The sequence below is a fragment of the Gymnodraco acuticeps genome, unplaced genomic scaffold, assembly GCF_902827175.1.
Source record: "Gymnodraco acuticeps unplaced genomic scaffold, fGymAcu1.1, whole genome shotgun sequence".
Classification (NCBI taxonomy): Eukaryota; Metazoa; Chordata; class Actinopteri; order Perciformes; family Bathydraconidae; genus Gymnodraco; species Gymnodraco acuticeps.
Genome location: NW_022992187.1, coordinates 401,630 through 425,611, shown reverse-complemented (window position 1 = coordinate 425,611; position 23,982 = coordinate 401,630). Strand labels below are relative to the sequence as shown.

Genomic DNA, 23,982 nt, shown 5'->3' with positions numbered 1-23,982 from the left:
TAGAGAGAGAGACAGACACATGTGTGATGTAGAGAGACATGAAGACGAGGGGCACAATGTTGATGTAGACGAGGACATGAAGAAGAGGGGACACAGTGATGTTCGAAGAGCCTAGGAAGAAGAGCAATTTCCCCACTCTCTTTTGTTGGGACATCATGTTGATTGTTAGAAGAGACATGAAGAAGAAGAAGGGACACATGTTGAGGTAGAAGAGACGATGAAGAACGAGGGGGACACAGTTTGATGTAGAAGAGACATGTAAGCAGAAGCTGATTTTGACCAAACAGGTGACCTTTAAGTCTGTCTGCTGTCAATGCATATGTGCTGTGGCTTCATGAGGCAGGATATGACATGAATGTCTAATGGACAGGGACAATGTGGACACAGCGGATGATCGATGGGAAGCGGCAAAGTTGTTTGACCCCAAGCTCTTGTGGTTACTTATTGAATGGAGGAAGTTTATGTGATCTTTTATCTTTGTATGCAGCCCTCCTGGATCGCAATATAAGCAGCAGCCTTTTTGTTTCATTTCAAATGAAACAATCTCCAAAAGGAACTGCTTTTCAGTCAGCTCTCTGCATTCAGCTGATTTCTGTCCCTCCGGGGAATTATCAGTGAAGTAGGTGGATGAAAGGATACACAATTAGACATAAATCAATCTAATTCAAAGTGAAACAAACACAAAGTTGCCTCCCAAATAATCTTAATAAGTCTGTTTTAGTATTTTTAAATGTATACACATTCATGCTGGGAGGAAAGTATGAGCTGTCCCTGTGTGTCGGCACATCTCTCTCTCTTTCTGCACACAGAAGAAAAGCGGTACAAAGTGCAGTTCAGGGGCAGCTGCATGTTTACACAGATATAAGCTACATAATACCTTACTGGTGACACTTACTTGAGCATACCGTTGTTCATGCCAGACACCATCTTATCAAAGGCCTGTTCTAGAGGCTTCTCGGAGCCTTTCTGATTCACCTGCAAAAAACAAGAAAACACTAATTGGCCTCTTCCACTCTGCTAGGGCATGAATGTCTGCGACAGTCTTTGATTTAAAAGCTGCTGGTATCATCTGAAACGGCATGATCATGTTGCGTCAGCTTGTCGCAAAGAAGGCTAAATAACTTCATAATAAGTAAGGCTACATTTTAGCGTGGGAACAACTAGCATGGCCATATTTACAGGGTCCTCTTAACAGCTCACCTCAAGATATCTGATTGAAATGTTTTTCACATGCAGTATAAATATGTTGTTTTAGAATACTCCTGCATCTTAAAAATTGCACAAACTGGGTATCAATAGGAAAAAGAAACTTTTGTGGATCAATGAGCACAATTTGTATTCATGTGTGATGACATTAGTCTCTGTAGTAGTGAGAAACCTGACCTCGCTGCGTCACATGAGCAGTTGTGGGCTCTATGATAGTTATAGCCTCATGACATTTTACAGCCACAAACTACAGCCTGCGGGCATTCAGGGGATGCAAAGCTTTTACTAGATGTAACGACAAAAAGAGGGTTTCTAAACAGTTTTCAGAACAGAAGCTCTCACCATGCAATCCCCATGTTTTACATTCTAAAGCACAGCATGTGGTTTTCTTGTATCCTACCAGAGGTCTGTAATGGGGAGGGATGGAGTGAAGACCTTAAACAAAACATGTATACAGGTTATTAACCATCCTCACCAGGTTCAGAAGGGTTTGCTTCCCATAGATAAGCAGCTGAGAGTCAAAATGCCTCTGGAAACCATCCATCTGTACAAAGTTTTCAAGAGTTTAGCATTGGATTTTTCCCACCACACCATTAAAAGCACATGAAAACAGCTGCTCTTACGTGATTAGTGGTTTTGCTGATTATAGGTTTAGGTTTTGTATTTCAGGTTGGGCCTCTGACTCCAGTAGAAGGGCATGGAGCCTCGAGTCTGGAGAGGGAAAAAATGTTTTGCCTTGAAGGTCATTTTCTGAAATCTTCTCAACTTCTTTAAATATCTGACAAAGGGTGCACAGAAACGTGTGTTTATGAGCCCTCGTACTTGCCTGAATAAATGAAGCCTTTGCTCCCTCATACAAAACGATCTGCTCCGTCTCCACAAAGTTAGCAGCGTGGCCCTCAGAGTCGATGCCTGAGAGAGAGCAGCACAGAAAACATCCATGAGCAGTCAGTAGTCTCAGTACTGTGAGGTGTATAACCTTACCTTATATAGCTCAATTCCAATCTAGCCCCAAACACTCTCTCCCTAGTACTACGTTTACACATTAGGGTTCCATTATTCAAACCAACTAGTTGGGAGTTGGAAGTTTATTACACCCTCCAACAGGAAGATATTACGCCCGCCGACAGGAAGTCGTTACATCCTCCAACCCTCCAAACAGGAAGATATACGCCCGCCGACAGGAAGTCGTAGTGCATCCTCCAACCCTCCCAACAGGAAGATATTACGCCCGCCGACAGGAAGTTATTTAAAACCTCGGACAGGAAGTCGTTACACCCTCCGACAGGAAGTCGTTACACCCTCCGACAGGAAGTCGTTACACCCTCCGACAGGAAGTCGTTATACCTTTTAAGCGGAGGTTGTTAAACCTTCCTACAGGAAATAATTAAACCCTCAAACAGGAAGCTATTAAACCCTTGGGCAGGAGATCATTACACCCTCCAACAGGAAGTTGTTATACCCAACAGGATGTTATTAAACCCAATAGGAAGTTATTAAACCCTTCAGAAGGAAAAACGATAGAAGTTTATTGTGAAGTTTTGTATATTTACAGGAACTTTTGCAATCTAGACGCAGCTCATAAACATCAGATTTAAAAACAAGAAGATGTTTACTACAAAAAGAAATACCACTTTTTTAAATTAATTAAATTATTATTTTTCATCCAAGAGATGCCGACTTAAAATACGGTTACGAAAAGATTTCCACCTTTCCCCTTTCCTTGCGGCTGTTTTTACACCCTCTGTCTTAAAGAGGTAGCCTCATTCAGCTGAGAGTGAGACTAAGGAACAGAGTTCACCCTAGGGGATGGATTGGAATTGGGCCTGAGTTGGCAGCTGCTACTTTTGCACTCTGTAATGGTCAATAAGCCCAAATCCACAAGGCTTGGTGCAGTACAGCAGACATTTTTACCTCTGACGTAGTATCTGACGCCGGCCCGGAAGCAGCTTCTCCTGGAGATGAGGATCCACTCGAAGATCTTCCCGTTGATTCGACACGGCTTCATGACGATAACTGGAACAGGACGGTTAAGGAAAGGCTTGGCACAGGTATGCGTCTGATCTTATCTGCAGTCATGCTCCATTAGAAAATATTTAACTCAGTGAAAAGGATACATCCATGGACAACAGGAAGTGCAAACTTGTGAAGCTGTGGAGAAGTGGGTACGATTATTATCATTCATTAAATGAGTACAAAAACATTGAGTGAGAAAGCGAAGTGGTACCTCAGGCTGCGCAGCCAGTTCTCTCAGGAGGTTCCCGTTCCACACAAACCTCTGATCTGCCTGAGAAACACAACATTGTCATCAATTAACTGCAAGAATGTATAGTAACATTTATAATTACTAAGAATTGTGAATAATATGAAAATAAACAAATGTATTGTCACGTATATGTTTGAAAAAAAGTATACATAGAAGAATCCTCTACAACATGACCTGCTGCAATGTTTGTAAACAAAACAAAAAGTTGTATTATTGACATATCGCTAGAAAAGACAAAAAACACTAAAAGTATGAGTAGTGAAGTGAGACAAATGTACAATATTTTTTAAGCTTTAGTGCAAAATGAACATAACAGTTTAAGTCAAATTAAAGATAAGAAATAAACATTTCTGGAAATACATTACATGTCATTTTTTTTTACAATGAATGTTTCAATGCATGCACATAAATACTGAGTAATAAGATTAAGACTATAGTTTTTATTAACGGGGCCCTTTAAGGTACAAGGTTTTTATTTTGTCATACGAATACAGTGTAGTTATGACGATGAAAATCTTCAGGTTTCAGGTTCATCTTGATTGGTTAGCTCGCCGGCTCTGTTGGGATTGGTCAACCACTTATGGCGCATTTCCACTACAGCGCGGTTTAAGCGTGGCGTGCCCGGCCCGTTTTTGGTTGCGTTTCCACTAGGCGTAGTTCCGGCTAGCGGGTACTTTTTCACAGTTTTTCTGGCTCTCCAAAATCCAGGTTCTTTCCGGGCCAACAACCGGGCTGAGTCGAGCTGAGTATGCTAAACTAGTGAGAGAATCGCTGGCAAGGGGGCTACAACTACAACAAGATGAACATATTTTACTGTGATTTAATTGTAATACACGTTTCAAAATTATGCCGAAGTAACAACATACTGATACCGGTTAGTAAAAACCATGAATTAATGCTTTGACAAGTCTGCAGACAGACGGCAGACGAACAACTTTTTAAAATGCGTGTTTTCTGAATGGAGATCGGCTAAGCTAACGTTGTATATGCTCCGACCGTCAACACTCACAACAACGGCCTATACAGACATAAATAAACCAGCGACGGTATTCTCCATGACACAGGCAGTCTGTGGTTTGTACTTGTTTAACTTTTGTCTAGTTTCTGAACAGATATGAGGAGCTGTGAGCTCTGAGTGCTAAGAGCTAACGGCTGATGTTGGTTTTGTGTTTCGCATTGAAGATGACGTTACGGCTCCGCCTACACTGCGTTACTATGGTTACTGCCCCAGCTACTAAACTGTAATGGAAATGCAGCATAAAGTGAGCCTGGCCTAACAAGACCTAACGAGGCCTAGCCATACCGTACTAAGCCGAGCGAGGCCCTGCAGTGGAAATGCGCCATTAGAGATCTCCCGCCCCTTAGCCTATCACATACAATGTGTTGGAGTGCTAGCCAATAGAATCACGAGTGCTCTAATGTGATGTACTATGTTACCGTAGTAAATAAATGAGTTTCAGGCAGGGGGGGACCACTTACATGCACACAAACCTATAGAACACACTACAGGGAAGGGAACACCCCAAAAAGCATAAAAGGGCCTCTTTAACTGGAGTCCATCTTGTTAATGCCATTGAGGTGAGTGATCATGTAAAGCAGGGCTCGACATTAAGGATGGCCCGGGGCCATCTAGTATTTAGCTCGGGCAATGAAGCCTCACCTGCTGGTTGCCCGATCGGGCAATGAAGCCTCACCTGCTGGTTGCCCGATCGGGCAATGAAGCCTCACCTGCTGGTTGCCCCGATCGGGCAATGAAGCCTCACCTGCTGGTTGCCCGATCGGGCAATGAAGCCCTCACCTGCTGGTTGCCCGATCGGGCAATCTATTATGCCAGTATCATGCAGCTCGCGGATCCAGTAATGAGTGAGCCGACAGTAAAACTAAACATATCTATAACTAGTTTAGGTAGTTTGAGAGGTCATTAAAATAGCTACGTGTGATATTCTAACCTGAAGTGTATGTTTTGTTCCGCTCACCGCTGCATGTGAGCATGCAGAGCTGCGTGTCGACTCGTCAGCAGCAGCTGATCTCTCTCTCCCGTCAGATTAGACTTCACTCGCGTTTATGTCCATATCGATCAGATCCAGCTAGTTCTAGCTAATGATATGACTACCTGCTTATTAAAAGACACCTAAACAATAAGTGTCGCTATGCAACTGGGTGAGGCCACAAAGTATAGCACAGCATTATGCATTTGTTTACATGCCCACCAGAACCTCGAGGCATTACCAACAGATCAACGCACAATCAACCCATACAGGACATCTCTTTCTCCACATTAAGTGTTAGATGGACTATTCATGTCTGTCACATACTTTCTTGTCTGTCACATACTCTTCTTGTCTGTCACATAAGTGGCGCAACTGAAGCGGTATTGCGCTAAAGGGAAATTATTTTGACCGGACATTTTGACCGAAGAGATTTAGATTTGCCGGCTAACGGGAACTCTGACGTTGCCATTTTGTGTGCTTGGCGGATGCGCTCGGCTCCTCTCGACTGCTGCTCGGGTCTGCTCGGTCAGCTTCCGGATGAGGAGGCATTCGACCAACTTACAGTAGATAACATTACAAACATTTTTAACAGGGGCCATAATAGTGTAAATAATGTTTGTTTTGGCAGTTATAACTGAATGTAATGTTTTCTACTTTTTTACATCTGGGAAGGCATTTGCCTTCATCAGATGGAAAGTGTCTTGACCAACAACTTAAGTATTTCTTATAGCTATGCAGGGCATGCAAGCGAGCAAACACAAACAAGAACAAACAAAAAAGTGAAATGAAGAAATTGAACAATATTATATTGTGGTGGTTCATCTTATAATTCAGTCTAGAGAATGCACCAGACAGCATCTAAGACCTGCAACAATCTAAATGTTCTAGGGGGAGGCCCCCCAAACCCTTCGTACGTCATTTCGTCCGTGTGCATCTTTCAGGGCAATCTCTATTGGGCTCAGGGCCATCTGTAAATTAGCTTAGATGGCCCACAGGGCCATCTCCCAAATCCTTAATGTCATGCACTGTAAAGTCAGTAATAGAAAGTAACTCAAGTACATCTACTCAAGTATTATACGAGGTCTTATTTTTGAAATATCAGTCTTTGTGACTTATTTACATAAATATAGTGGTGCCTTCTGTGAGGCAGTGTGTTGTGTGTCTCACCCTCTCCAGCAGACTCATCTCCTGGAAGTCGGGGCTGGTGTTGGAGAGCCTCTGCAGTGTGTGTGTCAGGTCGTAGTCGGTGCAGAAGTAGAAGCCGTCTGTAGTCAGCACATTATTAATCATGGACAGGAAGGTCTTGTTCTCCTGAGACTGGAGGAGGAAAGGAAACAGACTTTTAGCTTTCAGGAAAACTGCACACTCGTGTGTTTTTACTGCTGCCGTGTGACACAGGGATGCACCACCCAACAGTTTCTCCCCCAACACCTCTAGCCAAGGCCAAGACCAGCTTTCTCTTTACGCACAATCAAATCTGTAAACGTCAATGCATTGGACCACCTTCGCCAGTTAACATGAAGCCTAGGACTGCCTTTGCTTACAGATAAAACATCAAGTTGAAAGTAGCTACTGTTGAGGGATAAACCTGTTAAGTGTGGGTGCCATTAGAGTAGGGGGGTCAAACTCAAATACACAGTGGGCCAAAATAAATGGGTACTAGTCGAGGGCTGGACTGGTTCAATGTTTATTGCAAAACTTGTTGAAATGAAATTATTGCACATATTAAACCTGGAACTAACAAAGCTTAAATTATTGCCAATAAAAACAATAAACATTAAATAATCAGTTGCATTCATTTCTTATGGCTCTATCTGCAGCTTTTCCAGACTCATTTCTTATGAGTACATTTTCCCACAGGCCAACAACAGCTTCAAAAAAACTATTCCCCTCAGAGAGAAAACCAAACATGCCCTGCTGTCGTGAGAGAGAAAGTGCAGAAGGAAGCATCCATGAAACTCAGTGTGCTGCTCTGTGATGCTAGTTCAGATACTTGGCATCTCATCTCGGGTGCAAGGCCATCACTGTTTGGGCTCAGGCTCTGAGCTGAGGAGACCCTCAGGATGGAGTGAAGGTGTGCGTGCAATATACCGGCGGGCCAGGTCTAATAGTAATTACAAATGATCCTGCGGGCCGAAATTAAATCCACCACGGGCCTGATTTGCATCAGTCAGCATCAGAGCTGACTTTTATTCTTTTCCAGCTTTGTGCATCTCTGCCTGGCTAATAGGATCGGGCAGCTAAGCCAGTTAGCATGTCTAACTCCCTCCACCTGCTTTCTTACTTTCCTCTCACCAGAGCAGCTCTTATACAGTGATTGTGCTTTAAACTAGTTTGTACTTGCTTCTCTAATGTACCACCAGCAACAGTCCAGTGTTTGCCATTGTAAGCTCTACACTGCACACAGAGTCTTATCGGGGTAGCTAGAAAGCTTTCAATAAACCAAGATTAGAATGAATAATGCACTGACATGCGATAGCACAGTGTGATTCCAGACAGCAAAGAATAACTGATCCTGTAACACAAGGTCTTACACAGAGGGTCTGGAAGAGTCCAGTCCACTATCAAACAGTACCTGTGACAGTGTGCATATCATACTATCGTAGGATATTGTAAGATCATTTAAGTTCCATTATGACTGCCAGTGGTCCCAAAATATAGCAATTTCAAAATCTGTCAGAAGAGTGTCAAAAGACCAACATATAGGTATTGGCTTTTCAATTCAGAGAAAGCTCCATTGGGATTTTAATGTGTAGAACATGTATTAGCAATGCTCATTAAATAACTGAAAATAATGTCCTCTGTATTGAGGGCTCAGTTTGAACTAAAAGGAACTATTTTAGTCAAATGTGATCATATGCATATATAGAAAACCTTTCCCAACACCACAACCAACATTAGTTTGAAGTGAATCTGTGTCTAATGTATCACAGGTGTCTTTTCTAAGGAGTGGTTGTCAGACGTTGAGTGAGTCCTGCTGACCTGGATCTCTGAGAGATGCAGCACTGTCTTCTTGTAGGAGATCACGTCAAAGTCCACAGCCTTCCACACAGAGTGGCCCAGCAGGCTGCCCACATTCCTCTTCCTGGTGATGACGATCAGGTACATCCCTGGGGGGGGGGGGGGGTCACTGGTTAGCTGTTCAGGCTTGAGAAGAAACACAAACGCTGCATCACTGTGGTACCTACCTGCTACCAGACGGATGGTTCCCATGATGCCGCATATAGGCCTGGTGACCGCAGAGGGGGGGACATCTTTCTTGCCTGTGAAAAGCAGCACAATGGGGAGAACGCTAGATATAGACACTTCGCATTACATTTATATTCTCAGAAGGGGAACTGTTTGGAGTTTCCCCTCTCCTGTAGTGTGTTACAGTATAGGATATCTCTCCTCAAATGTTATGTTTTGTCCACAACTCGAAGATATGAATTTGACAGCCATAGAGGAGTAAATAAACCAGAAAAGACTCAAGTTTAAGAACCTGTAAATAGAGATGTTTTCAATTGCTTTTTCTTAAAGAATTACTCAAAGCGATTTATTGATTATCCAAACAGTTCTTTGAGATTCTTTGAAGAGTAAACAAAGAATCAATGAATCTCTATTGAGGAGAATTCTGTTGAGGATCATTCCGCTTCATTGTTACCTTCTTTGTTCTTAAAGCTGTCCCAAATGATGGCTAGCTGTAAGGTCAATTGTTCCATTTCGTATATGGCTTCGCCCTCTAAGGCTATCGCTATTGGGTAATCCCCCGGCGCACCCACACAGCACTGAAACACTTGTAGTCCACGCCCGCCCACAAGGTGGGCCCCACCCTCGGGCTCCCTTCCGGTATAAATAAATAGGAAGGAGGCCCGACAATCTGCTCCCTCTTTTCTTCAGCACCCCGTTACTGAAGCACAAGAGACACCTCAATTGCAGAGTAAACATGAGTAACAATTGTGTGAGAGATTGTCCCTCATGTGGCTCTGAGTTCATAATGAGTTATGACCAGCACACAGTATGCGAATCCTGCCTGGGGTCAGAGCACGCGTACGCAGCTCTAAAGCAGCAGGTAGCATGCACCCAATGTCGCCCGTCTCCCCTCGGGCGACAGGAAGCGGAGAGCGGACGCTCTTGCTGCTGCGGCCGAGGAGGACGATTGGCCCGTCCAGGCTTACGAGCCCGCGGACGGGGGCCGAGTGCCGGGCAGAAGTCCGACAACTCCTGCCCCGCCTCCCTCCATGGTTCACCGTTTGGTTCTCCCCTCCCTCTTCTCCCCCGGACGGGGGAGACAGAGTCGGAGCAGGGTGCCAGCTTGGCGGCCGAACACGCGGTCCCCTTCTCCGTCACCACAGCGCTACCGGCGATAGGTGGCAGATCATACGCAAGGCGGCCGCCTGCAGAGATCTCCCCGTTCCCCTAGCTCAGGAGAGGTGTGCTCCGTACGACATAACCGGAGTTTTTTCGCGGGTGCAGACGGTCAGGAGTGACCCGATCTAGCCACGCTTCCCGGCCATCAGGAGGTACCAGGAGGGGGCGGCGGCGAACCCGAGGACCCTGAAGGCTCCCGGTGGCCACATTTGTTCCCCTCACCAAGGTGGAGGGGTTCACAGATGCTGGTTTCCCAGCCGCCCCTTCTCTGGAGCCGAGCCTGACGGCATTTTTTGGGGTAAGACAGGGCAACATGATAGCCGGACGGCGCCCTACGTTGAGCTCCCCCAGAAACCAGTATGTCACCCGCCAGGCCGACCGGGTGCACCAGTGTGCCTTTCAGGCGTCGGCGGCGGCGAATAACATCGCGCTGCTCTCCAACTCGGTGGTGACGCTGGTAGAGCGGTCCACCAACTTGGCCGCTGACAAGGCGGCCAGCACGGCGCTCACTCTGTGCGCGTCCGTCGCTGTCTCCCAGGCGAGGATCCCTGACTTCACCTGATCACCTGACTTCGTGGGTGACACAGATCCAGCGCCACCGATCCAGCGCCACCTCTGGCTGCAGCAGGCGTCTGTTACGGAGACGGCCAGAAAAGTGCTACTGGACGCTCCAATCAGCCCGGACGGGCTGTTCGGACCCCAGTTGCACGCCATGGTGGAGTCCATGAAGACGGCCGCGGAACAGGCGGACGACATTCGCCAGCACGTCAGCTGGCTCCAGCCTGCTGAGCTGCCACAGCGGCACCAACGCCCGCAGCAGCCGCGGCGTCCACACCGGCCACAGCAGGTCGCAAGCGGAGAGACGCCCACAGCAACCGCGGCATCAGGCTCGCCCTTCAGCAGCTGCAGGTCGAAGGGGAGAGAGGCACCCCCGCTCCTGGTCAGCTCCGCGAGAGCCTCCGAGGAAGCAGAGCCGTTTGACGTTTTGGGGGTTGTGAGGAAAATAAAGTTTCCCTCACAACCAAGCTGGGTAAGTAGGTAACTTCAGTTCTGATGTATTGTGAGAAAAGAAACGATGGCATGTCTAGCAAACACATGTGGAGAGAGAGACAACAACGCTCAACAGCCTCAAATTGAAAAGGTGGTGAGAGCTCTAAATCTCTCTGCTTGTGTTTCAACCACAGCTGAAAGCGTTCTGTGTTTGTCGTGACAGTGAAGCACGATCATTAAACTTCTTACCTGTGAGGGTCATCTCATTGGAGACCCTGTCGATGGCCAGCACAGCATCAGCCCCCTCATCACAGGCCTCGATGTAGAACTTCTCTGGGGTCGTGTGCCTGGGAGAGAAGGGCATACAGTTCAGGTTTGACCCAATGGTTGATAGTACAGCTGTCAGAGGGTTAGTCAGGTTCAATAGCATCACAACGTGCTAAAGAGAAAGCTTTAGGATGATAAAGTTCTCCTGCTTCAAAACAAATGCCACCTGCTAATGTGACCAACGATGAAAGACGCATGACTCTTCTGCGTCGCAAAATATCAAATGAAAGACCAATTAATAAGTCCTAGGAAATGTCTAACAGAAGAGGATAGCATTGTCAATTCTAACGTTTAGATGTTTTCAACTCAAGTACCGAAGGAACCTGGTAGTCTTTACCTATTTCCAACATTCTACAAATACACTCGGTCCTAGTTTTCCTATTTCCTTCCTTTTCATGATACATTTGTATGCTATAATGGTCATTTCCACAGCAGTAATTCCATCAGTACATCAGACGCAGGTTATGCTAAAAACAAGTTTCTCTTTTAATAAAAATAGTGTTTGCATGTATTATTCCATGTTGCTTCACTGCCTTTTTAATTGCTTTCAAGCTACTGCCAATGACACTCAACACAAAGTAAAACATCAGGACGGTGGTGTTTATTTTGCAGTGCTAAAAGAACTGCAAAGTGGAGTTGAATTCATTTGTGAATAAACTGTATAGCCAACAAATGACTCCCAAACTATTCCTGAAGTGCAATGCAATGACCCTCCACATGCTTCCTCTCTGTGACCAGGGCACAACTGGAGTCTCAAAGCCATGGGAGCTGTGAAATAGAAAGAAACCAACCTATAGATGGAATGTTAAGGACCTAGAGACGGCTGTTAAAACCAGGATTAACCTCCAGCCCTCCAACATCACATCCATCCAGCTGAGATGGTGTGGAGCAGGGAACTGAGAGCAGTTTACAAAGGAAGGATCCTAACAGAGGAAGGTTCATTGGAAGCAAGGTGTTTCTATAAAATGTCGAGCAGAATGAAATCAAAATGTTATACTGTTTTTTGAAAATTGGACGCAGCCTTGATTCGGGAAGTATTTCATTGAACTATATGGTTTTCCTAGAGGGGAAACATTACATATTAAACTCACACGAGCCTATGAAAAGTCCAGCAATGATCTCTTTGCAAAGTGGTCTGAGATGCCTACCATCTACAGTCCCAGTATCATTCAAGGAAGGCACCTTTTGCGATGGTATCCTGCCTCTTCCTCATTCCCTAAGTTCCTGTCTGTTTCTACTGTCAAAACAAAAACAGAACGCCTGAATGACCCAAAAAAAACTGCTTCCCTCTAAAGTACTCATTAGAGGCTTCTCAATACTCAAATTTCCCCTCCTCGACTCCTCGGTCCTCCGGTAGTGACCCGGAAATGAATTTCAGCACGCCATTTTGAAGGACATCTAATTTCTCTAAATGCACACCGAGGATCGAGCGTCGAGGAGGCTCTCTGGAGGAGCTCTAACCGAGGATACACTGATGGGTCCTCCACGGCTCCTTCGTGGATGCATTTCCGGGAACGGTGTAGGCGTGACGCACGGCCGGACTTATCTCAGCCAATGACAGCTCTGCATGCATCCCCTGGATATTATTTTAGTAACTGCTTTCCAGAGAGAACAGCTGTGAGGTCCGTGCAGAAAGCAGAGCAGTGTGTATAATATATATCTCTCAGTATAACAGGCCTACTCTCTTTATTTGCTTTAGTTTAGTAGATAACTACAAACAAAGAGTCGATATTTTTCTAAGACCATTTAGTGCTTCACATAATAAAATACACAACGGCTGTAGCCTGATATGCTTTAGGAGCTGTAGGTGTGTGTGGTACAGTGTGTAGGTATGTGTGTGGTACAGTGTGTAGGTGTGTGTGGGTACAGTGTGTAGGTGTGTGTGTGGTACAGTGTGTAGGTGTGTGTGGTACAGTGTGTAGGTGTGTGTGTTGTACAGTGTGTTGGTGTGTGTGGTACAGTGTGTAGGTGTGTGTGGTACAGTGTGTAGGTGTGTGTGGTACAGTGTGTAGGTGTGTGTGTGGTACAGTGTGTAGGTGTGTGTGGTACAGTGTGTAGGTGTGCGTGTGGTACAGTGTGTAGGTGTGCGTGTGGTACAGTGTGTAGGTGTGCGTGTGGTACAGTGTGTAGGTGTGCGTGTGGTACAGTGTGTAGGTGTGTGTGTGGTACAGTGTGTTGTACAGTGTGTAGGTGTGTGTGGTACAGTGTGTAGGTGTGTGTTGTACAGTGTGTAGGTGTGTGTTGTACAGTGTATAGGTGTGTGTTGTACAGTGTGTAGGTGTGTGTGTGGTACAGTGTGGAGGTGTGTGTGGTACAGTGTGTAGGTGTGTGTTGTACAGTGTGTAGGTGTGTGTTGTACAGTGTGTAGGGTGTGTGTTGTACAGTGTGTAGGTGTGTGTGGTACAGTGTGTAGGTGTGTGGTGTACAGTGTGTAGGTGTGTGTGGTACAGTGTGTAGGTGTGTGTGTGGTACAGTGTGTAGGTGTGTGTGGTACAGTGTGTAGGTGCGTGTGGTACAGTGTGTAGGTGTGTGTGGTACAGTGTGTAGGTGTGTGGTGTACAGTGTATAGGTGTGTGTTGTACAGTGTGTAGGTGTGTGTGGTACAGTGTGTAGGTGTGTGTTGTACAGTGTGTAGGTGTGTGTGGTACAGTGTGTAGGTGTGTGTGGTACAGTGTGTAGGTGTGTGTGGTACAGTGTGTAGGTGCGTGTGGTACAGTGTGTAGGTGTGTGTGGTACAGTGTGGGTGTGTGTGGTACAGTGTATAGGTGTGTGTTGTACAGTGTGTAGGTGTGTGTTGTACAGTGCGTAGGTGTGTGTGTGGTACAGTGTGTAGGTGTGTGTGTGTGTGGTACAGTGTGTAGGTGTGTGTGTGGTACAGTGTGTAGGTGTGTGTGTGTGGTAGGTGTGTGTGTGGTACAGTGTGTTGTACAGTGTGTAGGTGTGTGGTACAGTGTGTAGGTGTGTGTTGTACAGTGTGTAGGTGTGTGTTGTACAGTGTATAGGTGTGTGTTGTACAGTGTGTAGGTGTGTGTGGTACAATGTGTAGGTGTGTGTGTGGTACAGTGTGTAGGTGTGTGTGGTACAGTGTGTAGGTGTGTGTTGTACAGTGTGTAGGTGTGTGTGGTACAGTGTATAGGTGTGTGTTGTACAGTGTGTAGGTGTGTGTGGTACAATGTGTAGGTGTGTGTGGTACAGTGTGTAGGTGTGTGTGGTACAGTGTGTAGGTGTGTGTGGTACAGTGTGTAGGGTGTGTTGTACAGTGTGTAGGTGTGTGTGGTACAGTGTATAGGTGTGTGTTGTACAGTGTGTAGGTGTGTGTGGTACAGTGTGTAGGTGTGTGTGGTACAGTGTGTAGGTGTGTGTGGTACAGTGTGGGTGTGTTGTACAGTGTGTGTGTGTGGACAGTGTGTAGGTGTGTGGTACAGTGTGTATGTGTGTGGTACAGTGTGTAGGTGTGTGTGGTACAGTGTGTAGGTGTGTTGTACAGTGTGTAGGTGTGTGGTACAGTGTGTATGTGTGTGTTGTACAGTGTGTAGGTGTGTGGTACAGTGTGTATGTGTGTGTTGTACAGTGTGTAGGTGTGTGGTACAGTGTGTAGGTGTGTTGTACAGTGTGTAGGTGTGTGGTACAGTGTGTATGTGTGTGGTACAGTGTGTAGGTGTGTGTGGTACAGTGTGTAGGTGTGTGGTACAGTGTGTATGTGTGTGGTACAGTGTGTATGTGTGTGGTACAGTGTGTAGGTGTGTGTGGTACAGTGTGTAGGTGTGTTGTACAGTGTGTAGGTGTGTGTGGTACAGTGTGTAGGTGTGTGGTACAGTGTGTATGTGTGTGTTGTACAGTGTGTATGTGTGTGGTACAGTGTGTATGTGTGTGGTACAGTGTGTAGGTGTGTGTGGTACAGTGTGTAGGTGTGTTGTACAGTGTGTAGGTGTGTGTGGTACAGTGTGTATGTGTGTGGTACAGTGTGTAGGTGTGTGTGGTACAGTGTGTAGGTGTGTGGTACAGTGTGTAGGTGTGTGTTGTACAGTGTGTAGGTGTGTGTGGTACAGTGTGTAGGTGTGTGTGTTGTACTGTGCGTAAATGCGGCGGACAGACGGGTCTCAGTTGGTTTGGTGTCCTCTGCTTACTTTTAATAGGCTACTTGTAAATACAACTTTTGGCCCGTAATTTCAATTCCCCATTTCAGCGACCAGAGAGAGGGAGGGATATATCCAGTCTCTGATTGTGTTACGTTATTATGAGAGTGCTGAGCTCTCATACTTTAAATTGTATATATTTATATAAATATATATGTGTGTGTGTGTGTCTGCATCTGTAGCCTGTTATTGTCTCATTATACCACACTCTCAATGAATTCAAAGTAAATATGTGGGGGAACAATGTTCAGCTGATCTAACAGAGATACAGCGCTATGACAAAACACTCGACAGCTGATGCAGCTGTTGCCACGTAATAATGAACGGACGTCTCTTTAAAATGACCGCTCAGAGGAGAGGAGTTCTCATTTCTTTAAACGTCTGCTGCTTCCCCTCCTCTCTCCTCGGTCCTCCGCTCACATCTCCTGTGGGTGGGACTAAGTCTCGAGGAGGGGAGTTGAGGAGGGGAGTCGAGGAGGGGACATTTAAGAATTGAGAAACCTCTATTGTGTTAAGGGACCAGAGGTCACAGTGACTGCTTGAGTAACACACAGCTTTAAATCCCTGCAGCAAGAGAATGTGAGCTGTGGTGCTGCTGACGCAAACACACAAACAGCCCATTGTTGGCCTCCCTCATAGACCACAGAAAACATGGCTGCTTTACACTAACACTCAGTAGTGTTACTGAAACACTGGACATGCCTTGCATGGTTTAGGACATTTACTACAGATCATGTGGACTTTAAATGACTTCCAAATGAAGTGGAAATCTTCTAGTCTTTAGGATGGGTTCTTCTTCATTTCCAAGAAAGTACTGGTTTCCATTCATTTCAGTACGACATCAAAATGTTTCAAACTTTTCTCGAGTGAGGTATTACATCATGTCAACATCCTGGATGTTGTTGATAGAGAATGATTGAACTAGTCTCCTTCTAATCATTGTCCACTTCTGTCCTGGCCTTAGGTGGTGTTTCTCTGTACAGGCAGCAGGCATTGGAACTGGAGCTTGGGCAGCGTACTGTAGAACAATGAACTGAGCGATGACCTCCATGACCTCCTTCTACAGCACGGTTGTTAGCATTCTCTTCTTCAGATAGTGATAGGACTTAACATGCTATGTGTCAGAGAGTAAACTTAATGTGATCCAACACCTTCTGGAGCATGCTTCTCTGCATGCGTGAGTGGACAGGTATTTCTGATTGGAGCGTTGGATTATGGGCTGTCAGTGGGTAAAGGAGCTGCTGCGGGGACAGACTGAGACGCTTTGTCTCAGCCAAGTCTCCAGCCGTAACTTCCAATAGATCTTCAGTCTGACGTCAGAGCTCTGCATTGTATCCTGCTCTGGTTCTTTGCTCCAAGAACGACATCACAGATGTGGAAGTAGTGTGTATTGATTTGCAAACACTGCATTGCATCATCATATAATAATAAAAGATAGTTATTTCCCTGTTTCTTACCTTACTTTGAAAATGGTCTCATTTAGAGCCATAGAAACGATTAGGAGGAATAGATTGGACATAACATTGCTTTATTTTAAGCCTACATTTGGACTTAAGAAACGTATAAAGTCATCATGGGTATTTCATGGCACTTTGAGAGTGCACCCCAGCAATAAACGGGTCTTTCTGCAGCTTCCAGAGCAACACCACCAGACCCTTTGATCCCACGGGCTGTGAGAGTGCTGAACACCCGAGCGCTGTCAAGAGTCACTTATACCATGTCCATTGTTCACTGTTGATATTCCTCATATCCACATGATATTGCAGTATACCGTTTTTATTGTACTGTACAGTATTTCTATTCCTTTTAAATTCTGTTTTATCTTGTTTATGTATATATATATATATATTTGTATTGCTGCACCTTACTTGAACCATCTTGAAATATTCTATTGCATTAGTTAAGTATACTGTAGGTTGAATTGTTAGAAACAGCCTGACATTTTACATTGTCCTTTCCAAAACGACACTGTAGCTGCTGTGACAAAGACAACCTTTGAATCATGTCAAATTGTTATTATTATTCAAGTGTTCATTGTGGAAGGAGGAATGATCGTAAGCAGTTAACCTATGTAGGGAACACTGGGTAGAGACAGACAGGTTGGACCAGGCAGGACACTGAACAATAAGGTGGCATGTTTGAACAAGGGTGTGTCTGGAAAAGTACAACCAGTTATGTCAACTTTAGCGGTGTAAAGTAACGACAGAGATTTACTCAAGTACTGTTCCTAAGTACAATTTTGAGGAGTTTTTTTGCTACTTTGTACTTCTACAATTGATAGGTAAATTGTGTAGTTTTACTCCACTACATTTATTGAATACCTTTAGTTACTTTGCAGATACATTCACCAGCTACCCTGCAGTATACAAAGTCATTCAAACTAGCTGCACCTTTACCAGCTTTGAGAACACTTTCATGATCTATCATTATAAAACATATCATATATATTATTCTGAAATTGACCAATCTGCACAATGACTACTTTTGGAAATTACAGTATATTTTGATTCTAATACTTTTACTTGAGTAACATCTTGATGCATGACTCGGACTCGTACACCCTGATAGTTCTGCTCAAACGCAAGTGCAACATTTGAGTACTTCTTCCACCTCTGTATATAGGAAATAGCTAACGTTTAATAAAACATGTTTCAGTGTTTGGTTCACAGACAGTTGAATGATGTCATTAGAGAGAGAAAAGAACCTTACGTTGCAAAGAAATGTGGGTCATAAACATCACACAGCCATCACACAGCCACCTCAGAATGCAACAGACAATACATTCAGATTAAAAATGAACGAGCAGCCGAAACGCCTTCTGCTGCTAGCTAGGTTAACTAACTTTCTGCCGCCCTGTTAGTTTGCACTGAACAACCCTCTCCACTATTTTAAGAAAATTAACGAGGGGGGACTATGTCCTTCATAATGAATGAGTGTTGAATGAAGCCTCACCGGTTCCTCTTCGAACCTAACCCCGGGTTCTAACGTTACGATCCGAGCCTGTCAGCGAACTTCAGCCGCTGTGTCATCTGACCTAGCGCTATGGCTGCCTCTGAACCCCAGCTTCGGCTTTACACCAGCCATAAGCTGAGCCGCTTGCTTGTCTTTTATCAGACGCAGAAATAAGAATAGACGTTTGAAAAACTATATTACATGTACTTACAAATTGTATCTCTCGTAGGCGGTCGCCATCTTCGCTCCGTCTACCTGACCTCAGTGACGACAACAGTGAGAGTGGATACCGTGTTGCCAGATAGAATTTGTAGAACCCATAGAGGGCGCATGCTTTAAACGCCCTTTTCCTTTGCAGTCCGAGAGAACCTGGCATCCCCTTGATACGAGACGATGGGTGGTGGGACTTGTAGTTTTTATGTCATTGAACAAAAATAGCCCTTTTTGAATCTCATGTAAAAATATAAATGACGCTTAAAAACGGATTAAATAGATGGATCCTGATCTAGAGTTTAAGTAAAGTAATATGTATCATATGTACACACAAACCTGTATTTAAATGTCCTACTTACACATGTCTTGCTTCTTAGTAACGTTACTCTATCGGATATGATATTTACATGTACATCTATGTATGAGTTTACGTTTTTGCAATTGGCTCCATTTAACGTTAGATGCACCCACACTTTGAAATGACACACAACGTGTACTTAAGATGTCTTCAAGATAATCTCAGTAACCCAAAAAAGGAAAACATTTATGTCCATAGTAATTATTTGAATAATTGAATAGTACTGACTGTGCTAAAAGTTGTTATTTTACTTTCTCTCTTTTTCGGAATGTACATTTAATTCAGGGTATTTATTAACAGGCATACTCAGGACACCAAAGGCACGAGGGTGCTGTGGAAGACCAGGACCCACCTATATAAACCACGGCCGGACATTTTTCAGTCTCTCTGGCTGCTCTCTGTTGGATGTGGACGTGCAGCTAACCGGATTTTTGCTCAGAACTGTAACTCCTAGGAAACAAGGGTAGGTAAATGTGATTCCACCTGGTTATGCGTCTGTGTTTAAGGCTTATGACATCAATATATAAGTGAAGTAGTCAGTTGTGGGAGATGCGACCAGCAGCGTGTTCAGAAGTGTTTCCATGCCGAGCACATGGTCACTAATTTCCAGGGTTCCCTCTCCTCCCATCTGCAGTGATGGAGCGGGACTGAATGTTCCTTGGTAGAGAAGCTTTCGGCCCTCCACTGTAGCTTGGCTCAATTCCTTGACTCACAACTAATTGGCGGAATACACTCCCTCCCCTTTCGTTCAATGTTCAGATTCATTGTGTTGTGCACTTCATTTTGACTGTAAACGTCTGTACATGGCAGTAGTTAATTATGTCATCACTATGTATAGAAAAAGAAAGGTTACTGTGATGGAGGGAGAGCTGACTGCAACATGTGCTCTTTGTTCTTTAGATCTACAATGAGTCCCAGCGTGGAGTTCACTTCACTACGCCCAAGGACCACGAGGAGAAGCAAGTTAAAAGATGGTTGAACAAAGTGAGTGTTAATTTGACCATAGGAATTTGAAAACATTATATAATGTTCCGTAATCCCTATTTTATAGAAGCGTGTTTTGTTTACATGAATAGCATTTAATATACATTTATTATAAATAAGGTTAAACTGTGTAATTGCTAGTAACTTCTAGTAGGTTTACTGCACTAACTCCCTCTGCAGGGCGTTAGGCCTCGGTGCAAGCCCGCCAACACATTTCAATGTGACTTCAAACTGTTTGGCTATTTGGCTATTTTGAAATGATCTCAATTGATAGCCTAAGTAATGTTCAAATGAATGTAAAAGGGACTTTAGATTTTATTTTATTTTTAAATCTAATTAATTCTATTCAACTCTTCTTTATTTTTTAAACAAAGATGGGCAAATGTGTGTTGTGCAAACGTCTGGGTATCTGTATACTTTTGTAACTTTATAAAGTGTGCATGCCTTTTTGATGGGAGTCTGAGAACTTACAATTTGATTGAAATAACCCTCCCTGCTGTTTCAGGATCACACTGCCTGAAGATGGATGCTCTGAAACATCATTTGACCCCCTCCTGGTACCTCCTGCAGCCATGAGCACATGGTGAGTGTTGGGTTGGGGGATGCAGTGCAATGGTGTGCAATGAGAACCAAAAGGCTGCAATGATGATCAACTAGACTAGAGTCTCTGATAAATCATGAAGATATCTTCACAGTGCTCTGAGTATGCCCAATATGAACTGTAAACAAAGTGCAAACATTAGAACATGTTGTAATACTTTTCTCTGATCTCATCACCAGGTTTCTCAAGATGTTGGAGACTCTCTCTTAGGTAAGTGTGCTATTAAATCATGTTTCCTTTAAGCTTCTGCTATGTGGGATGATGATTTCATAGACTAGAGTCTCTGACAAAAGATGAAGATGTCTTCACAGTGCACTGACCACATAACCACACCAGTATGTTGAGCCCACCTACTGCTTATCATGTAGACTTCAAAGAATCATAACAGCTGGTGAAATTCCTCTACTGACCCGTTTGAGGTGTGATTGCAGTAGATGGGCTTAACATCATCAGGTGTGTTCTCTAAACGTCTCGTTGTTTTGCCATGTGCTGGTACTGATGTCCCGTTGCCTTGCAGCTCGTCCACACACTGATGGAAGGAGTTGCTGGGACATATCCGCATCTCAACCACAAACCTGGATGCTGACTCCAAGGCTGGAGCTCTACTGAGGGTGAGTGTAATAATGCAGTATTGTTGCTGGGCTTTATTAGAAAGGGTTACATCTGGGACTGCACTGGCTCATCATAAATGGACCATGTGATCTTAGAATTGTATGACCTTGGCTTGATGGATCTAATGGGACTTGGAAGAGCTTTGGTCCGAGATGGTCTATGATGATTCAGTTTTTTGGTTCAACTGATGCAAACTGAAGTTTACTCGCAGCGCACTGAGACACTCGGACTGTTCAGCTCCTGTTGAGAATGTGTGGCAGCCATTGGTTACTGTGATGGAGGGAGAGCTGACTGCAACATGTGCTCTTTGTTCTTTAGATCTACGAGTCCCAGCGTGGAGTTCACTACGCAGAACACCAAGTGCCCAAGGAACTCCAGGAGAACCAAGTTAAAAGATGGTTGAACAAAGTGAGTGTTAATTTGACCATAGGGATTTAAATAAATGATATAATTACAATGTCCTTAATGTTTAAATGACTGAAAATACTATTAAAAGTGTATTTTAAATGTTTACGTCCCCTTTGCTTCATTAAACTCTATTTAAAACCTCAGATGCATGCACATCTGTGTTTACTACTGCTGCCAACATCTTGATGTATCTTTATAAATGTGTAACTTTATAAACTGCATGCCTTTGATAGGAATCTGAGAAACAATTTGATTGAAATAACCCTCCCTGCTGTTTCAGGATCACACTGCCTGAAGATGGATGCTCTGAAAGATCATTTGACCCCCCATGCTGTCTGCAGCCATGAGCACATGGTGAGTGTTGGGTTGGGGGATGCAGTGCAATGGTGTGCAATGAGAACCAAAAGGCTGCAATGATGATCAACTAGACTAGAGTCTCTGATAAATCATGAAGATATCTTCACAGTGCTCTGAGTATGCCCAATATGAACTGTAAACAAAGTGCAAACATTAGAACATGTTGTAATACTTTTCTCTGATCTCATCACCAGGTTTCTCAAGATGTTGGAGACTCTCTCTTAGGTAAGTGTGCTATTAAATCATGTTTCCTTTAATCTTCTGCTATGTGGGATGATGATTTCATAGACTAGAGTCTCTGACAAAAGATGAAGATGTCTTCACAGTGCACTGACCACATAACCACACCAGTATGTTGAGCCCACCTACTGCTTATCATGTAGACTTGTTACTCTTTTTTTTAAAGCATGGTTGTTGTTTAGTTTCCCTTATCTACACAACCACTGAGTTATTCCAAATGACCATGAAGATAAATCTGAAGCGTAAGACATGTGTTTGATTATTAAAGGCAGTTGCTTATGAATGCTGCCTTTTTTGAAGTGCTGTCACACTTAAGAAGCCTCAGGCTGTAATTTGTGTTGCATCATTTCAGTGCAACTTAAACAGTGGCAGGCATTCACTGGAAACCTGAGGTTTGCCTCAGCCAAATTACAAATATTTATATAACTTTTAGCGGTATAATTGTTTTTATATGTTGAGATAATGAGTGCTTCTGTTTAGTGAACGCATTTCGTAGGGCCTTAAAAAAGTCGTAACTGGTGAAATTCCTCTACTGACCCGTTTGAGGTGTGATTGCAGTAGATGGGCTTAACATCATCAGGTGTGTTCTCTAAACGTCTCGTTGTTTTGCCATGTGCTGGTACTGATGTCCCGTTGCCTTGCAGCTCGTCCACACACTGATGGAAGGAGTTGCTGGGACATATCCGCATCTCAACCACAAACCTGGATGCTGACTCCAAGGCTGGAGCTCTACTGAGGGTGAGTGTAATAATGCAGTATTGTTGCTGGGCTTTATTAGAAAGGGTTACATCTGGGACTGCAGTGGCTCATCATAAATGGACCATGTGATCTTAGAATTGTATGACCTTGGCTTGATGGATCTAATGGGACTTGGAAGAGCTTTGGTCCGAGATGGTCTATGATGATTCAGTTTTTTGGTTCAACTGATGCAAAATGAAGTTTACTCGCAGCGCACTGAGACACTCGGACTGTTCAGCTCCTGTTGAGAATGTGTGGCAGCCATTGGTTACTGTGATGGAGGGAGAGCTGACTGCAACATGTGCTCTTTGTTCTTTAGATCTACAACGAGTCCCAGCGTGGAGTTTACTACGCCACATCTGCAACCACACAAACCTGGATGCTGACTCCAAGGCTGGAGTTCTAATGAGGGTGAGTGTAATAATGCTGGGCTTTATTAAAAAATGGTTGAATCTAGGACTGCACTGCCTCATCATAAATGGGCCAGTGCAGTAAATATGACTCTGGCATAATGGATCTAATGGGACTTGGAAGAGCTTTGGTCCGAGATGGTCTATGATGATTCAGTTTTTTGGTTCAACTGATGCAAAATGAAGTTTACTCGCAGCGCACTGAGACACTCGGACTGTTCAGCTCCTGTTGAGAATGTTTGGCAGCCAAACACAGGTCACTAACTGTTTCGCTCCGACAGGTGTGACTGAAGGATCTGGATCTGGAGGACGTGCAGACGCATGAAAAGCCGGGTGGAACAGTTCTACTGGGCTCTGCAGGGGCATGGAGTGAAACTCGGACTCTCCTGTCCTCCGTCTTGTTCTACAAGGCTATTCATCTCAACTGTTCACTACATTGACATGAATTTGTATTTGAAGAATTTTCAAATAAATGTTTGACAAAGAATGGACACTGCCTTTTTCCTGTTATTACAACATTATGAACTGCAACAAGTGGAAATCTGTTCTGTTTGTCATGGGCTATGCTTTGCTCAATTTGAGTGTGTGGAGTATCTGAGCTGTTCAGATTCAAGGCTTTTATTGTCATTTGTACATAGCTACAGTGGTCATATGTCAATGAAAATATTATGCACACTAGCTAATATTCTACCTACTGCTTGGGACTTTGAGTCTTCAAAATGTCCAATAGGCGCTTTCACACTGGTACTTTTCCCACAAAGGTTCATGTGAACTCTTTTATCGCGTTCACACCAAAAAGAGCCGGTACTAAAATTAGTTCATGTGAACCTTTTTACCCTGGAG

General features: G+C 44.2%; 1 protein-coding gene, 1 long non-coding RNA gene and 4 other non-coding genes across 6 annotated transcripts; 5 read left to right on the top strand and 1 right to left on the bottom strand.

Annotated features, from left to right (window-relative positions):
• Positions 1–604: 604 nt before the first annotated feature.
• On the bottom strand, positions 605–18,562 carry LOC117539107 (phosphatidylinositide phosphatase SAC1-A-like). Its single transcript, XM_034205138.1, is given in 13 exon segments — positions 605–975; positions 1,682–1,750; positions 1,830–1,865; positions 1,867–1,917; positions 2,033–2,118; positions 3,121–3,222; positions 3,324–3,357; positions 3,434–3,493; positions 6,631–6,780; positions 8,446–8,573; positions 8,652–8,726; positions 11,053–11,150; positions 18,430–18,562. Coding segments are annotated over 13 exon segments (1,002 nt in total). The 5' UTR covers positions 18,459–18,562; the 3' UTR covers positions 605–891.
• Positions 18,563–19,161: 599 nt separating this feature from the next.
• LOC117539100 lies at positions 19,162–23,630 on the top strand. Its single transcript, XR_004567940.1, has 11 exons — positions 19,162–19,252; positions 19,690–19,773; positions 20,279–20,356; positions 20,554–20,584; positions 20,892–20,985; positions 21,305–21,394; positions 21,675–21,748; positions 21,946–21,976; positions 22,636–22,729; positions 23,049–23,140; positions 23,421–23,630. It is a non-coding gene; the product is annotated as an uncharacterized LOC117539100 (long non-coding RNA).
• LOC117539137 lies at positions 20,412–20,479 on the top strand. Its single transcript, XR_004567950.1, has one exon. It is a non-coding gene; the product is annotated as a small nucleolar RNA SNORD52 (small nucleolar RNA).
• Positions 20,629–20,696, top strand: LOC117539139. Its single transcript, XR_004567952.1, has one exon. It is a non-coding gene; the product is annotated as a small nucleolar RNA SNORD52 (small nucleolar RNA).
• LOC117539141 lies at positions 21,804–21,871 on the top strand. Its single transcript, XR_004567954.1, has one exon. It is a non-coding gene; the product is annotated as a small nucleolar RNA SNORD52 (small nucleolar RNA).
• On the top strand, positions 22,021–22,088 carry LOC117539138. The gene has a single exon (XR_004567951.1). It is a non-coding gene; the product is annotated as a small nucleolar RNA SNORD52 (small nucleolar RNA).
• Positions 23,631–23,982: the final 352 nt, after the last annotated feature.